At 56.3% G+C, this 16196-nt stretch overlaps 2 protein-coding genes across 3 annotated transcripts; both read left to right on the forward strand.

Annotated features, from left to right (window-relative positions):
* The first annotated feature begins 26 nt into the window (after window positions 1-26).
* On the forward strand, window positions 27-4209 carry PYGO2 (pygopus family PHD finger 2). The gene is made up of 3 exons (XM_006177231.2): window positions 27-329; window positions 750-799; window positions 1433-4209. Exons 1-3 carry the CDS (start codon window positions 227-229, stop codon window positions 2498-2500), a joined length of 1221 nt encoding a protein of 406 aa, XP_006177293.2. The 5' UTR covers window positions 27-226; the 3' UTR covers window positions 2501-4209.
* An 835-nt stretch (window positions 4210-5044) lies between these two features.
* Window positions 5045-15743, forward strand: PBXIP1 (PBX homeobox interacting protein 1). Of its 2 annotated transcripts, XM_014552867.2 has the most exons (11): window positions 5045-5149; window positions 7505-7585; window positions 9328-9454; window positions 9709-9773; window positions 9847-10012; window positions 11402-11635; window positions 11754-11777; window positions 12067-12149; window positions 12253-12384; window positions 12978-14203; window positions 14754-15743. In XM_014552867.2, exons 2-11 carry the CDS (start codon window positions 7535-7537, stop codon window positions 14833-14835), a joined length of 2190 nt encoding a protein of 729 aa, XP_014408353.1. In that variant the 5' UTR covers window positions 5045-5149; window positions 7505-7534; the 3' UTR covers window positions 14836-15743. The 2 variants fall into 2 exon arrangements, with proteins under 2 accessions (XP_014408353.1, XP_014408354.1); XM_014552868.2 differs by lacking the exon at window positions 7505-7585 and having other exon boundaries at window positions 5079-5149.
* The last annotated feature ends 453 nt before the right edge of the window (window positions 15744-16196 follow it).

A 16196-nucleotide genomic window follows, 5' to 3' on the forward strand; every position in this document is an offset into this window, starting at 1 on the left:
GTGGTGGCGGCCACGCGGAGTTCCGGTTCCTGTGGCTGCGGCCGCGGGCGGGTGGTGAAGCTGGGCGAGCGCTCAGTTGGCGACCCGGCTCGGCGCCTCGGCTTCGCCGCACCCCGGGCTTGCTAGCGCGCGGGGGCCTGTGGCGCCCCCGCCTCGCCTTTCGCGCGATGGTGCAACCCGAGGGCGTGTCCGTCCCCCGTCGCCGCTGACCGCGGTCCCCCACTCCATGGCCGCCTCGGCGCCGCCCCCACCGGACAAGCTGGAGGGAGGTGGCGGCCCCGCACCGCCCCCTGCGCCGCCCAGCACCGGGAGGAAGCAGGGAAAGGCCGGTGAGAGCACTGAGGGGGCTGACGCTGGCAAGGCCGAGGACATGGGGACCTCGGAGGGAGGGCTGGCTGGCGGGCGGGGAAGGTGGCCGTCCTCAGGCTGAAGGGCCTGAAGGAAGGGTCAGGTGAAAAGTATGGGTGGATGAAGCCCTCTAGGAGTTGGCTGACCCTAGGGTTTGGGGCACCTGGAATTCAGGAGCCACTTGGGAGTCTGAGGATATCAAGAGATGAAATGTCTCATTTAAAGGAAGAAGCAGCTGAGAGTGTGGCATCTATTCAGTTTATATTACACTTTTGTTGTATGTGTTAACTAAGCAAGAGCGTATTGAAGTTAGAAGAGTCCCTTGGATCATGGCTGGGAGAAAGGATGTTGGGGAAACCTCAGGGAAACTTGTTTGTGTCTGCCTTTTACTGTTCTTCCAGGTCTGCAAATGAAGAGCCCAGAAAAGAAGCGAAGGAAGTCAAATACTCAGGTGAATGGTGGTCGTTGGTGGGGGTAATTCCTAGCAGGCCCTCGGGTTGCTTGGTATTCTGCCACTCCATATCCGTTTGTATCTTTCATCAGCTTCAGGGAAAAGAGAAAGGTGTCTCTCTTGCTCTGCTTCTGGTCCTTTCTCTCAGCTTCATGACAAATGAGGGTAGGGGAGGGGATGAGATGATTTGACCAAAGATCTTACCACTCAGGATTAGAATCTTCCTCTCCCCCGTTTGTCCTGTCCTGGTTCCCTCGTGATGATAACACTAGTACTTGCTGAGCCCTTTCTAAGTGCCAAGGATTGTGCTAAAGTGCTGTAACATTTTTGGGAGGTTGGCATTGTCACTATTTTTCACATGAGGAATCTGAGGCTTAAAAAAGTTAAATACCTGCTCCAGAGTCTTGAGGTTACACCGTGCCAGAGCTGGGATTCCAATGTATTTATGCCTGTTTTTGGAACATGGTTACTGCACTATGCTGGTTCTGCCCTCCATCCTGTTTCTTTGTTGCATTCTAAAGTTCATCTTGATTTTAGATCTGAGCTGGCCAGGACCAGCCTCCAAAATGTGTATGGTGTTTCTGGTGCTCTGCCTCCATGACTCTTTTCCCTCCCTCATCTGTTCCCCACTAGGGCCCTGCATACTCACATCTGACGGAGTTTGCGCCACCCCCGACTCCCATGGTGGATCACCTGGTTGCATCCAACCCTTTTGAGGATGACTTTGGAGCCCCAAAAGTGGGGGGTGCGGCCCCTCCATTCCTTGGCAGTCCTGTCCCCTTTGGGGGCTTCCGTGTACAGGGGGGCATGGCAGGCCAGGTACCCCCAGGCTATGGCACTGGGGGTGGAGGGGGACCCCAGCCTCTTCGTCGACAGCCCCCTCCTTTCCCTCCAAACCCCATGGGCCCTGCTTTCAACATGCCCCCCCAGGGCCCTGGCTACCCACCGCCAGGCAACATGAACTTTCCCAGCCAACCTTTCAACCAACCTCTGGGTCAAAACTTTAGCCCACCTGGTGGGCAGATGATGCCAGGCCCAGTGGGGGGATTTGGCCCCATGATCTCACCCACAATGGGACAACCTCCCAGGGGGGAGCTGGGCCCCCCTTCTCTCCCCCAGCGCTTTGCCCAGCCAGGGGTGCCTTTTGGTCCTTCTCCTCTCCAGAGACCTGGTCAAGGGCTCCCCAGCCTGCCCCCCAACACGAGTCCCTTCCCTGGTCCGGACCCTGGCTTTCCTGGCCCTGGTGGTGAGGATGGGGGGAAGCCCTTAAATCCACCTGCTCCCACTGCTTTCCCCCAGGAGCCCCACTCAGGCTCCCCAGCTGCTGCTGTGAATGGGAATCAACCCAATTTTCCCCCAAACAGCAGTGGGCGGGGTGGGGGCACCCCAGATGCCAATAGCCTGGCACCCCCTGGCAAGGCAGGTGGGGGCTCAGGGCCCCAGCCACCCCCGGGCCTGGTGTATCCATGTGGTGCCTGTCGGAGTGAGGTGAATGACGACCAAGATGCCATTCTGTGTGAGGCCTCCTGCCAGAAGTGGTTCCACCGCGAGTGCACAGGCATGACTGAGAGCGCCTATGGGCTGCTGACCACTGAGGCCTCTGCCGTCTGGGCCTGCGATCTCTGCCTCAAGACCAAGGAGATCCAGTCTGTCTACATCCGCGAGGGCATGGGGCAGCTGGTGGCTGCTAACGATGGGTGATGCTGGCGAGGTGTCCAGGGAAGTGCATATGTCCCTCCCTGCTCTTCCAGGGTGATTGTTTTCCTGTCTGGCTCTTGGTCCTTGTTTCCACTGGCTTCCCATCCCTGTGGGGCAGAAACACAATGGCTCCTGGGGGCAGAAAAGGAACCTAGGTGGGCAGGCAGAAGAGCCTGGATCACTCACTTTTCTGGAAACTTACTGCGGTGAGATCTACAGAGGTCCAGAAAACCAAAGCCCTGCCCAGCAGAGCCATTTTTGGTGGCTCTCCTGGAGGCCTAGGGGGTATGGCTGCAAGAGAAAAGAGGCTGGAGGAAGATCTGAAGGGCAGGGATGTCCCCTCTGCAGACGATGGATGCCCCCAATACCTGTGCCTAACACTCCTGTCTAGCCCCACAGCTCCAGCCTTAGTTTTTGGAGTCCAGTGTTAAAGGTTTCTGGTCAGAGGATTTGGGATCTCTTCCCGTCCCTGCAATAGCCCTTTCATGGGTGCTGGGAGACAGCTTTAGGGAATAAATGGAGATTTTCCCCTTTTCCCTCTCCCCTTTCCTCCTCCAAGACCTACCTGACTCCTCCCCCTTTAGAGAACCAAATAGCTTGAAGGAACAGGAGAGTACGTGGCTATGGCAGTTTCTTGGTGATTTGAGGCTTCAAGACAGTAAGTAAGAGATGCTGTCAGGACATGTCTCCCTCATACCAAAGTCACTGGTCCTTTCTCAGCCTCTCTTGTGCTTTTCTCCTAATGACTATATTTTTTGCCAAAAATTGGGGTACATGTCTGACCAGAATATTTGACGTTTGGACTATCCTGGAAGCCTGGACTCTATGGTTGTACCACCCTCCACCCTCCCTTTGCCTGCCTGTTGCACATTATTCTCAGTGCCGGTCTTCCAACTTCTGGCGCCCTCACTCCCCTGCCTCCCTGGCTTGATTGAAGGAAAGCTTGAAAAGGCACAGAGCCCTTATACCTCATTCTCCCTCCTGATAAAAGGATCCCTGTTACAGACTGGGTGGGGGAGGTGGTGGGCCCCTCACTGCCAGGGCACAAAGATGCAGTCCAGAGCCCGGATGAGGTTTGCTTCTCTTTCCCTGCTATTCTTGACATCTTGGGCCGGTGAACTAGCAGCTCTCATTACTCTCAGCCAGGGTCCTGTACTGGGCTTTGTTTTTATTTTACTTTTTTTAAAGCACTGCCTGCCAGAGATGGACCTGGGGCCTGATCAGGAGCCCCTCACAGCTGCTCTCCTTAGAGTTCATGCACACATTCCTCAGTGTGGTGAGGAAGGCAGGCTTGGGGTGTGACCCTGAGAGGAGCTGATGGTCCCCTGCCCCCACTTTTCCCGGGACCCTAGCGTGTGAAGAGAAGCCAAGTATACTGCAGAACTCATCTGCCTGCCCTTTGGGGCTGTGAGAAAGAAGGGAGCGGCCTCTGGGCTTCTCTCCTCCAGTGTCCCCCAACTTGGAACAGCAGAGATGGCAACCCCCCACTGCTCAACTTTGTGTTGTGTTTGTGGTTCTGTTTGCCCCTCTTACCTGTTGCTGTTTGTGCTCTCCCCCATCTCCACATTTTGTAAGACGGCTACTGGAGGGGGGGTGTCTGCTCAATCCTCCCTCACTCCACTGCTTTTTGGAAGAAAGTGGGGGTGGCAGAGGTGTGGTGGTGGGGAAAGTCTTTTGTACTGTTGGATTAATAAAATGACTTGGAAATTCTAGACCAGGACTCCTTGCTGTTGATATGCCTTGGGATGAGCCTCAGCGCTGGGCAGGATATTGTGGGGTGAGGATATGTATCCCCCAGGGTCCTTGGAAGTGGGAATGGCAGAAAGATTCAGGCCCCTAAGCGGACCTGGTACAAGCTGCTGGAGCCCAGGGAGGCCTGTGTGCCCCGCCCCTCCCACTATGTCCCTGCTGTGAGAAACTAGTTTCCTTTCGGAGCACATTCCTGGGCCGGGCCTGGAGCCAAGCTAGAGCTCCGGTTCCAAGACTTCAGGGAGACAATTGCCATCAGTGCTTCTGGGTTTAGTGCCCGCCCACCCCCACTCCCCAGTTGTTTGGGTTAGGGGTCAAGTATAGCCCCAAGGTAGGGGAAGGGGCTGCCCCTGGTCTAGCTGATTTCATTTTTGGATACTTTTCAGGCCCTCTCCCCACTTCCTTAAAAAAAAAAAAAAAGCAGTATCCTTAAACAATCAGCACCGGAGCAGGGTGAGGAGACTGACAGAAGGGCTATTTCCAACCCACAATTTGCCACTCTCCCCTCCCCCATCCTGCAGCTGTCTCTGTCTGTCCTGGGACTAACCTGGTCCCTTGTCCCTGTTGTTTCTGGAGATGCCAGCCTTTGCCTTAGTTTTGGATCTTCCCGCCAGAAATTGTTTAGAGACTGAAAAGGAGGAGAGATGACCCAAAACTTAGTTTGCTGGAACCCCAGCCTTCCACCGGAGGTGGGGGTTAAGTCCAAGTTTAGAGTCTCTGCAGGTACCCACCCCTTCCCTCTAGCTCGCAAGTCCAGCTCTTATTGGCCAAAAGTTTCCGCCCCCTCAGGGAAGTTGATTTTCCATTGGCTAGTCCCTGGTCACGTGACCTTCCTTTCTGAGGCCGCAAAGCCGGAGAGGCAGCAACAAGTTCAGCTGAAGACTGAAGCAAGAGCTAAGTCAGGTAATGCCCTAGCGGGGAAGGGGCCACCGAAATCCCTGTGAGAGGAAGGATAGAGGAGAGGAAGGGCAGAGCTCAAAAGGATTGAGCTCCACGGGGAATCTGTCACTTCTGGGCCGGGGAAAAGGAGAGCATGGGCGGACGTTTCCAAAACAGGAACTTGCTCGGGGTCTCCCAGGCAAGTTTTTGTGTCCCTAGGTCCTTTGCTTTAGAGGTTTGGGGGAACAACTCTTAGAGGGGTTGAAATTAGCCAGAAGAGACTTTCCGGCTTTGTACAGTGTGGGAGAGCTCCCCCTTTGGCTGTTTTTTAGAAATAACACAAGTCCCTGACAATCGTTGCAAGATGTTTTTGTTGGATCCTGCCTGAATGAAAAGAGAGGGAATAGTGGGGAGGGGGGTGGAGATGGGTTTTCTTCCAAGAGGGCGATGAGAAGAAAGAAAGCTGAAAACACAGCCGGGAAGGGTGGAGATTAGATAGCAGAAGGAACTTCCTAATAAGGCAGAGAGATCTTTTGGAATCTTGGGTGAATCCAACCAAGAGAGAGGTACCAACCAGAGTTTGGAACCCTGAGGTCCAAGGGTTCCAGACGGTCTCCTGTTTGGGTCTCAGAAGTGTTTGTCTTTGTTGACCCAAATACCCTTGCTGGTTTCCATGGAGATAGTGGGTCTGACATCACCCTGGTTGCCATGGTGCCTGGTTCTGGAGGACCTGAGCAGGCTGCACACAGCTAGGGATAAACAAGGACTTCGGCCCAAGCTGCTGCTACTTCCTTCCTGCCACCACCTGTTAAGAGTCACACGCAGCAAGTGGGGATGGGAAGATGACAGAACAGTGGGGGAGGGGCCTGAGCCCAGAGGGCTGCACAAGTGATGCTTCTATGGATACCTGTAGAAGCTGGCCAGGGGTGTTCTGTTGGACATGGTAGGGGAAGGTCATTGCAGCTGTTCTCCTGGCTCCTTGTGGGATGGGTGCATGTGTCTGCGAGGCATAGGTATTGGGGAAGACACTGGGAGATGTCTTTCATCTGTCCTGGGCTTGGATCTTGATTAGCAAGGGCTGCAGAAGGTTATAAGGGTGCCGTGTAGGACTCGCACCAGCTTAAACAGGGGAGCAGCGTGGTGGTTTTCAAGGTAGAACTATCACACTTCTTCCCAAGCCTCACTTCGTTTTCCCAGGGTTTCCTTACAGAACCCTTTTCTACTTGCCACCCTTCTATCTCCTCAGCAAGCAGTCATTTATCCTCCTCTAAAGGATCACAATCTAAGACTCTAGGCCTAGAGTTAGCTCATCTATCCCTCCACCTCTATGACAGGTCCCAGCTGCCAGCCTGAGGGGACAGTCTTGGCCATAGATGGAGGGTAGGTCCCTCTCTCCTTATCCCACCTTGTGTCAGGCTTTGGAAGCTGGAATGACTTCCCCCTCTTCACCTAGCCAAGTCAGAGCAGATTAGCAGTGGGCAGGACCATAGCCCTGATGTTTGTCCATGCTTTGCAAACCATAAAGTGCTTTATTTATGATAGTTGCCAGAAATCCCTTTTCCCAGTCACCTTTAAGTTTCCTATGATGAAATTCTGGAGGTTACTAAGAACGGAAACAGTATTTAGAATGGAGCGTGAGAGTGATAAGGAGATTTACTAAAGGTATATTCAGAAGGATCTAAGCTATGCCAGCCCTTCTCAACCCTGGCTGCACATGAGAATCATCTGGGAGGCTTTAAAAAAGACCCATGTCTGACCCTGACCCTTGAACCAATCAGAATCTTAGGTGATTGATTCCATTGTGCAGCCAGTGTACAGAACTCCTGAACTAGACCCTACACAGGACTCGTGGTGAGTGGGTGGGTGGGTGGGAGACTTGGGACTGAAGGAGACCTTCGAGTCTTCTCCCCAGGCCCTAGGGGAGGAGGTGGTGGTTGTGGGGGAGCCTAGGGTGGTGAAGGGAGGGCTGGGTTATTCCTCACTCTTCTTACGAGCCGTTCATCTTCGGCAAGCCATCAGTCACCTTTCTGGCCTTCATTTTCCCCTGACTATAACGTGAAGGAATTGGCCTGGATGTTTTCCCAAAGCTTTTCCAGTCCTATGCTTCTCTGACCTTTCAAGGTCAGTTCAGTTTCCCAGTTTCCAGAGGGCCCTTTTGGTCCCTGAGAGAGGCCGGCTTCCCTGTGGCTGTTGGCAGGTTCTGATTTGCAAGGCAAATACTGCTGAGGAGTTGAGGTGTTGGGGTCAGAAGGACTGGAACCAAGTTGGTTCTGGAAGCTACTGCCCAGCCCTTAAACCTTGGCATCCGGCCAAGGCTGCTGTCTGTATCCTGTCTCTCCTGAAGGGAGCTGGGATCCTTAAGAGAGCCTTTCTCTGCAGGCGGCAGCCTCAGCAGCCTCCGGGACAACTATGGCCTCCTGCCCAGACTCAGACCACAGCTGGGTGCTCGCTGGCGCAGAGGTAGGAAAAGCAGGCCTGGAAACCATATGGAACGGGGTTTCCTGCAAGGCGGGGCTGCTTTCTGAGTCTGTCCCCTTGGTCTTGATGGTCACCTGCATCACCTCCAGCTGGCTATGAGAGGAACTGTAGTGTCAGGGAGAAGGCGAGTCAGGTATTGGGACTCAGACCATGCCTTGAAAGAAGGGAACCACCAGGGTAAGCTGTGAGAACTAGAGAAGAAATTCTGGTGGGGAGACACGCATGAGCAAAAGTTCTAAGGCAACAGTGGGGCAGCCACGATGGGGGAGCCTGAGGACTTCCACTGGATGAGGTGGAGACAGTGTTGAAGAGAGATTTGGCCAAAGCTTGGGAACCTCTGAAAGAGGCCTGAAGGGCCTGGCTCAGGCATTTGGGCCTCCTCCTGATGGGAAATCACTGAAGGGCACTGAGTTAGAGGGACAGCCAGTTAGTCAGGACAGCCAGTGCCTTGAGCAGAGGGTGCAGCCACTGTGTGGCCAGGGTTGGAACAAGGGGAGAGCTTTTTTGAAGGTCCTGCCGTCCAGGTGGTATTTGGTGGGATGGGAACCAGTGGACTCCTGTGCCTCTGAAGCCACTGAGAAGGGGGCTGGCAGAATGGGGACTGGGTGGCTGGAGCAGTTTGTCAAGGGCTTGGTATGTTAGAACCACCAGGAGGAAGAAGGTGCGGAGCTCAAATTAGACATGTTGAATTTGGGTGCCGGTTGGGAGTAAGGGAGCTGCCCTCAGGGTGACGCTGGAGCAGGACACATGGACTGGGGCTTGTGGACAGAGGAGGATGGACACCAGGCTCCCAGCCAGAGCCCTGGCCTCCTGTTGGAGTGCCTTTACTGACAGCTGGGGGACCTGGGGCAAGCTGCTTTACCCGCTTCTCTTCCCCTGTAAAAGAGGAGTCAAGATTTCTGCCGGGTAGGAGGGGCCGTGAGAAAAAAGTGGCTTGAAAATTGTAAAGAAGTTACAAACTAAGTTACCAAGTCAAGAATTATTCTTGGAAGGAGAGCGGGAGCCACGGGTGGGATGAGTAGGGGTGGTGGGTGCAGGGTGGGCATACCGAGGGGGATGTGCAGAGAAAGGAGAGGCCGCAGCTGGATGGCAGGGCCGAGAGCACTGTGGGAGACAGGCTGGGTGAGGCTGGGATGAGTTGGGCTCTGTCAGCTTCTGGGAGACAGGGTGTGGGGAGTGGGAAAGGCCAGAAAAGCTTGGAAGACGTAACTGGTGTGGGTGGCCCATTGTGAGGGTCACTGCAGGGAAGCCCGCGGGGGTCATGACTGAGATCCTTAGGCATCTGGGGGATGTCGTTCTCTGGCCGTCCTCCCACCTTCCAACTGATAACTGAGCTTGTCACTTGGGAGGAAAATCCAGGCTGTAGCCGGCTTCTCTGGGGAGGTAGGGGCACCAGGTTTGTACAGTGGTCCAGGGCCTTGGTCCAGGGGTGCTTCTTCATTTAATAGAAACTTGGCCTCTGTAAGTTCCTCAGAGCAGCAGGTGAGGTTAGGGAATGGCCAGATACTACGCGGAGCAGAGATGTCACTGCGCCAGCTGCCCCTGCCCCCTCCCCACTTTGGAACATCCCACTACTGAATGTATCGCACTTTTGCGAGATGTGAGTTGGGGTCCCTGAGCGGTGCGGCTGGTTCCAGGCACCCCAGTAGAGCACCCTGTGCTCTTGGTTTCATCTGGCCGTCCTTCCTCTGGAGCAGCCCTTCTGCTTGTGCCCCTTCCCCCAGAGCCTGCCTGTGGAGACCCTGGGCCCAGAATCCAGGATGGGCCCAGAATCTGAGAGACCTCCCCAGGCCCCTCGGAGCCCCTCCAAGGTAGCTGCTGAAGAATTAGCTGGGACCTTGGATGGAGAAGGTAACAGCCCTGCTGAGGGGGGGTTGCAGCCACCTCTCCCCCATGTTCTGGGGTTGTCCAGTTTCCTCAAGGAGAGGGAGGCTGGTTGGTTTTATTCCCTGCATTTATCTCAGTTTAAAACCTGCTTCGCTTGTTCTGTCCTGACTTTCCCCTGCCCTTCCAACTTGGTGGAGGCCTGCGGGAGCCAGAGGGCCGTGTAGGAGGTTCCGCGGGGGGGTGCTGTAGTGTTTTCTTGACCCTCTTCTCCTGCACAGAGACCCTGTTCCAGAGTGAGAGCTCCCTATCTGGGCCCATTCTGCCAGAGGAGACTAAGGCCAAGGTGAGGACCTTCACTGTGGGGAGGGGGGGAAATGAGGAGGGCCAAGAGCTGCTCATGTCTGTGTCTGCATCAGGGCATTCTGGATGGTGATGGTTGTGGAATGGAGCCGCCTGGCCCAGAAGACACAGAGGCCCAGGGAGACTTGGAGGAGACCCCTGTCGTGGTAGGCCTGGGACCAGACACACAGGACCTGGAGGATGAGAGTCCCCCCGACAGCCTGGCCTCCTCCCCCAAAACAGGTGAGGATCCTCCTTCTCTCTCTCTGCCATGTCCTTCTAGAAGGTGTGGGAGCAGAAGTAGATATCACCCTGGGACTCAGCAGCCTGGCCACCCTCTTTAAATTGTGTCAGTGAATCCTAACCACCACCCCTGAGGACACTGAGGCTCAGGTTAAGTGACTTGACCAAGGTCACACAGCTGGCAAGTCACAGGACCCAGGTCTGGTCAACTCTTTACTCTCTGCGGTGGGGCCTCCTCTTTTCTTGTCTCTAGATTCACCTCTCATTCCCCGAGTCCTTTCCATGTGTCATCTCTGCGGAGGGAGGTTGGGTTTATGGCCTGTGTAAGAGGCAGGCTAGACTGAGCCAGGATGCAAGTCGGACCTATGAGGGGTGCAAAAAGGAGGTGTAATTTAGGTGCTCTCACAGGAGGGGTGGTTGCGTCAGGGGACAGGTAAAGGGGAAGCGAGAGGCAGGGACAGTTGGGGAAAGGTTCACACTGAAGGTGACGCTTGGGTGAAGCCTTGAGCAAAGAGTAGGCTTTTGGTAGGTAGGGTAGGAAGAAGAGAACATTCGAGGCCAAGGATGCAGCATCAACAAAGGGATGGGGCCCCTGTCCTGTGCTGAGGAGGCTGCATCCGTGTCTTGTGTCAGAGGGGTGTATGAATCCATCTCTGTTGACGGTGACGGGCTGGAGGGGGAGGCCGGGGGCTGGGGCCATTTAGGGGACAGCTGCAGCAGTCAGCCCTGAAGTAAGGCAGCTACGAGGCATGTGACCTGAGATGTTTACCTGTTGAATCGTTGCATTGTCTGGGGCTGAGGTTGGCCAGATGGCAGCAGTGGCTCCTTGCCCAGGATTGGGGGAACACCAGAAGACATCCAGTTTGAAGGGCAGTGTGTTAAGTGGCCCCTGAGGGACACCAAGGTGGGAGTGGCCAGTAGGCAGTCAGACCTCCAGGTCTGGAGCTCTAGGGAGGCCAGGTCGGGAGTTACAGATTGGGACTCCATCTGCCATGGGAGGAAGCCAGCGGGGTGGGTGAGATAGTGGGTGACTGCGTACAATGAGAAGAGCAGAAAACCAGAAATGGTGCCAGGGAGACCTTCGCCTTTAGGACTAGGAAGAGCCAGGGTTTGGACAGGACCGGGACGGGGGAGCAGTTGCAGGAGCTTCAGGAAGGAGGACGCTTTTAGGATGAAAGCTGCTCTTGTAGTTTGTAGGTTGAAAGGGCTGATCTCTCACCTCCAGACCGGGCAGGGGTGGCCACTGACCCAGGCAGACATGGGCAGGGTCTCCATGTGCCCCCTCTGCTGTCAGGGCTGGAGACCTCCCGTTCTTCCCTCTCTTTCTGTCTCTCTGTATGTCCCATCTCTCCAGTTTCCTTACTGCCCTGTCCCCACCCCTTCCTGCAGCTTGGATCAGGGAGGAGGCCCACTGCTCTACCAGTGAGGATGACACCGACGTGGATGTGGAGGGTCTGCGGAGACGGCGGGGCCGGGAGCCCAGCATTCCTCAGCCTGTGGCCCCCGTGGGGGTAAAGGACCAGGCCAGGGGCGAGGGTGCAGGCGGGGAGCTGGGCATCTCCCTCAACATGTGTCTCCTTGGGGCCCTGGCCCTGCTGGGCCTGGGGATCCTCCTCTTCTCTGGTGAGTAGTTGCTGCTGCTGGGGCCTTGAGCCCCTACTCTGGCACCTCCTGCCACATTTTCGCCCTGCTCCACCCCTTTTTCTGAGGGCCTGACAGACCCCTCTGTCTCCATTTTCAGGTGGCCTCTCAGAGTCTGAAAGTGGTGAGTGGGGACAGGCCCTGGCTGGTTTGTGTCCGTCCCCTTCCAGCCCTGAGGGAGGCTGATGGGGGCAGTTCCCTGGGTCAGGAGTAGGGATGCTGGGGGCTGTACACATTTTGCTCAGTTGTAGGCCTTGTCAGCTATTCAGGGTGACCCTTGGCCCTTTACGTCACTGGACCTCTCAGCCATAGAGTCGGTCCAGGGCAGGAGAGTGACTGTGGGTGGGTGGGTGGGGGGAGAAGAGGGGTTTAATATGCCTTGGGGCCAGTTTCAAGATTGCACTTTCCCACAGGACCCATGGAGGAAGTGGACCTGCAGGTCTTCCCAGATCCCGGGTCGGATACTGAGAGGCTGGAGGCTGCGGGAGATGGGCAGGCATGTGTGACTGTCTCCATTGGTGTGTGGTGCCTGGTGGGGGAGATCCAGGGCTACCAGGGTTGTGGGGCGGGGTGGGGGTGACTGGCTCCTTTGCCCTCAGGATGAGCCAAGGCAGCAGCTGCAGGCCTCAGCGCCCCCTGACAGTGTCCCCAGCCTGCAGAACATGGCCCTTCTGCTGGACAAGCTGGCCAGGGAGAACCAGGACATCCGGCTGTTGCAGGCCCAGCTGCAGGTGGGCATGAGCAGGAGGTGGGTGGGCTAGGCCAGCCCTTCCTAGGCCAGGTGTCTGTCCTAGTGTCCTTCCCTAAAAGAAGTTTCCACTGTTCATCCACATACTTTGACCCTCTCCCTTTCCCACTATAGTCAAGTCCTTTCTAGTTCTCTGTTCACATCCCACATGCTCAGGTTTAGGCCAGGACTGGCATACCTGTTTCACGTGGCATGCCACCTCTGCTTGATTGGCATGGTCTGCCTGGAGCATTGTGAGGGGGAGGGATTGAACAACATGCCAAGGCTCAATGGGAAAGAGGTGCTGTGATCAATTAACAATGTCTGCTCTGGGTATGGGAGGTGGACATAGGACGAGAGCCACATCTTGGCTATCTTTAGGTGAATCAGAGAAGTGTGTGCTTATAAAACGCCATAGAAACTGAAGTGAAGGGTGGGGATAGGAAGGACGAGAACCAAATCCTCTCGAGTGTCCTGGGCCATAAAGGGGCTTGGGCCACTTGCCCACTGCAACAGAATGAAATTAGGGTAGAAGGCACTGGGCTTATCCTGACAAGGACCTCTCCTTGTGCCCTTCCTCTCTACCCCTAATTCCAGGCCCAGAAGGAAGAGCTTCAGAGCCTGATGCATCAGCCCAAAGGGCTGGAAGAGGAGAATGCCCGGCTCCGAGGGGCTCTACAGCAGGGCGAGGCATCCCAGCGGGCCCTGGAGTCAGAGCTGCAGCAGCTGCGGGCCCAGCTCCAGGGGCTGGAGGCTGGCTGTGTCCGGGGCACAGATGGGGTGTGCCTCCACTGGGGCAAAGGCCCACAGGGTGGCAAGGCGACCAAGGAGCAGGGCCTCAGCGGGCAGGAGCTGAGCCCTGGCTTCCTGGAGCAGAAGGAACGGCTGGAGGCTGAGGCCCAGGCGCTAAGGCAAGAGTTGGAGAGGCAGCGGCAGCTGCTGGGTTCTGTGCAGCAGGACCTGGAGCGGAGCTTGAGGGATGCAGGCCGAGGGGACCCAGCCCATGCTGGCCTGGCTGAGCTGGGCCACAGGCTGGCCCAGAAGCTGCAGGGCCTGGAGAACTGGGGCCAGCGCCCTGGGATCTCTGCCAATGCCTCAGAGGCCTGGCGTCAGGAACCTCACTTCCAGAGTTCCAGGGAGCGGAGTGGAAAGGAAAAGAGGTGGGATGGGCAGGGGGACCGGAAGACTGAGCGTTGGAAACTTAAGAAGGAGGAAACTGGCCGGGAAAAGAAGAGCTGGGCGGGTGAAGAGGACAGGGAGTTGGCAGGGAGGTGGAAGGAGGGCAAGCCAAGGGTGGAGGAGTGGGCCAGCAAGGATGGCAAGCGACAGGGTTCCAAGGAGCCCCCCAGGAAAAGTGGGGGGTCCCACTCCTCCAGAGAAAGGCAGAAGCACCCTCGGTGGAAGGAAGGGGCTAAAGATGGGCATGACCCCCTACCACTCTGGGCAGAGCTGTCAAGGCACAAGTACCGGGCACCCCAGGGCTGCTCAGGTGTGCACGAGTGTGCCCGGCAGGAGGGCCTGGACTTCTTTGGCATGGAGCTCGCCCCAGTGCGGCAACAGGAGCTAGCCTCTCTGCTGAGGACTTACCTGGCGCGGCTGCCCTGGGCTGGGCAGCTGAGCAAGGAGCTACCCTTCTCTCCTGCTTACTTTGGTGAGGATGGTATCTTCCGCCATGACCGCCTTCGCTTCCGGGACTTTGTAGACGCCTTGGAAGACAGCCTGGAGGAGGTGGCAGTGAGACAGACAGGTGATGATGATGAGGTGGATGACTTTGAGGACTTCATCTTCAGCCACTTCTTTGGGGACAAAGCACTGAAGAAGAGGTGGGCAACTGTGGGGAAGTTAGATGGGTGGGACAGAATAGGAGGCAGGGAGTGGTGGGGGGGGATGTGAAGGAGCCAGGGTCCTGAGGAGAGGTCTTCAGTTTGAGGTTTTTCTCTCTGCTTTTAGGTCTCCCCTCCCCCCACAGCCAATACTTTCCTGTCTTCCCTTGAGGGCAGGAAGCTGCCTGTGCTCACCCCAGAGTGGTCCTGGGGAGTCCCCTTTTGGGCTGGCGGAATTCCTCCCCCTCCCCAACCCCGTTTTTCTGTCCTGTCCTGCCTATATCCCCATGGCCAGGGGCAGTGGAGGGCGGGAGGGAAGGGGTGGTAAGGGAGATTGCTTCCCACCTTCCTGCCTGCCCAACTGGGGCCTTCATCCTGGGAGACCAGGTCTGGCCACACTCCCTTCCCCCCAATATGATTATTGGTGGTGGCTGCCTATGTCACCTGCCTTAGGAGAAATAGGGTCCCCTCTCCTCAGGGAGCCCCTTCTCATCACATGGCATTGTCCTCTAAAGGCCTCTCCCTGCCCCCACCCCATGTCTCCCCACAGGTCTGGGAAGAGGGACAAACATTTGCGGAACCCCAGAGTTGTGGGGCCCAGGGAGGAGCACAGCCACCACCGCCGGGGCTGAGGCCCTGCTTATCTGTCCCCTGGGAACCGTTAAACTGCCACCTCCCCCTGCTGGTTTGGTGTCCTTGGATATCCTTCACAGCCCTGCACTGATACCACTTTCTCTAGAAAAAGGCCTTAGCTGGACCTGCCTTGCTATCTATGCAAATGTATGCAAATGCTCAGGGCCCTGGGCCGTGACCCTTGCAGCCTGATTGTGTCACGCCAATGTGAAGGGGGATGGGAGAAAATCCTGTTTTTCAGTGGGATGCAGTGGAGGTAGGTGTGTGGAGGCAATTCTGACTCTGAAGCCAAAGTGCTTTCCTCCTCTTGTGTGTGTGGGGGCCCCCAGAGTGGCCCCTTGGCTGCACGCACTGCCCCGTGCCCCCTGGGGTTTGACTAGCCTTGCTGGCTGGAGGCCCAGCATGAGGGTTTTCCCTGGGGTTTTGTTAGATTTGGAAGGAGCTGTCCCCAGGAGATGAAGTCCCCTTTTTAGCTCTGTTCCTCGTGTGGCCTCACCTCCCCATGTGAACTATAGACTCAGATCCCAATAAAATGCTATTGGAGCTGTGACATTGGGTGGGGGCTCTGTCACTTGGGGCTGTTTCTAAGCACAGCGGACACCCACACCCACCATCTCATGGGCACTGGTACTCGCATTCTCCCATATACTCCTCTCCCCCTCACCTCACCCTCCCAGCAAACCTCAGGCCCCCTGGGCTAGAACTCCCCATTTTGCTCACAGCTGCCTTGGCTGCACCCCTGGGAGATGGGGAAATATGCGAGTGGGTTTTGGAATCGGAGCCTTGGGCTCAAATCCAGGCTGAGTGATATTGGGCAAGTTAATCTCTGGGAGACTTGGGCTTCTAATCTTCAAAAAAGGAGATTGAGGGGCTGGGGAAGAGATTAAATAAAGCAGTGTAAACAAAATGCCTGTCCCGTATTTGGCACTGAAAAGCTATTCGCTCCCTTCAGCATGTGGAGGAGGGAGGAAAGGGACCCATGCCGGCACTACCCCCCGCCCCACCCTGCAACCAGGCTTCTGGGTTGGGAAGGTGAGCAAACCACTAGGTGGCGCCCTGGCTCCACATTTACTGCAAACCTCGCCGCCCCCACTGCTTGGTGCCCCAAATCTTGGACACCCCCATCCCCACTGACTTGGGCCTGCTCTCCGGCTAGCTCTCCTAGGAAGACCTAGATCCCCCTCGGCTACTCTTTAGGAAGTTCTTCCTGACTGGGCTTCTTGATTGGCCTGGAAATTCCCTTGGGAGTATAGGGGACAGAAGGACAGTGTGACTTCAGGCCAGATCAGAGGAATGTGTTAGTAAAGCTGAGGGCGCCTGCCCAGAAGGGGGCTGTAATTGACAGTGCTTCTGTAACACT

The sequence above is a fragment of the Camelus ferus genome, chromosome 21 (assembly GCF_009834535.1).
Source record: "Camelus ferus isolate YT-003-E chromosome 21, BCGSAC_Cfer_1.0, whole genome shotgun sequence".
Lineage (NCBI taxonomy): Eukaryota > Metazoa > Chordata > Mammalia > Artiodactyla > Camelidae > Camelus > Camelus ferus.

Coding starts and splice junctions, on each gene's coding strand:
- PBXIP1 (XM_014552867.2), top strand. CDS start 7,535: ATGGCCTCCTGCCCAGACTCAGACCACAGCTGGGTGCTCGCTGGCGCA. Junction 9,774..9,846: donor CAGAGGAGACTAAGGCCAAG/GTGAGGACCTTC, acceptor TGTCTGCATCAG/GGCATTCTGGATGGTGATGG. Junction 10,013..11,401: donor GGCCTCCTCCCCCAAAACAG/GTGAGGATCCTC, acceptor CCCTTCCTGCAG/CTTGGATCAGGGAGGAGGCC.
- PYGO2 (XM_006177231.2), top strand. CDS start 227: ATGGCCGCCTCGGCGCCGCCCCCACCGGACAAGCTGGAGGGAGGTGGC. Junction 330..749: donor GAGGAAGCAGGGAAAGGCCG/GTGAGAGCACTG, acceptor CTGTTCTTCCAG/GTCTGCAAATGAAGAGCCCA. Junction 800..1,432: donor GAAGGAAGTCAAATACTCAG/GTGAATGGTGGT, acceptor GTTCCCCACTAG/GGCCCTGCATACTCACATCT.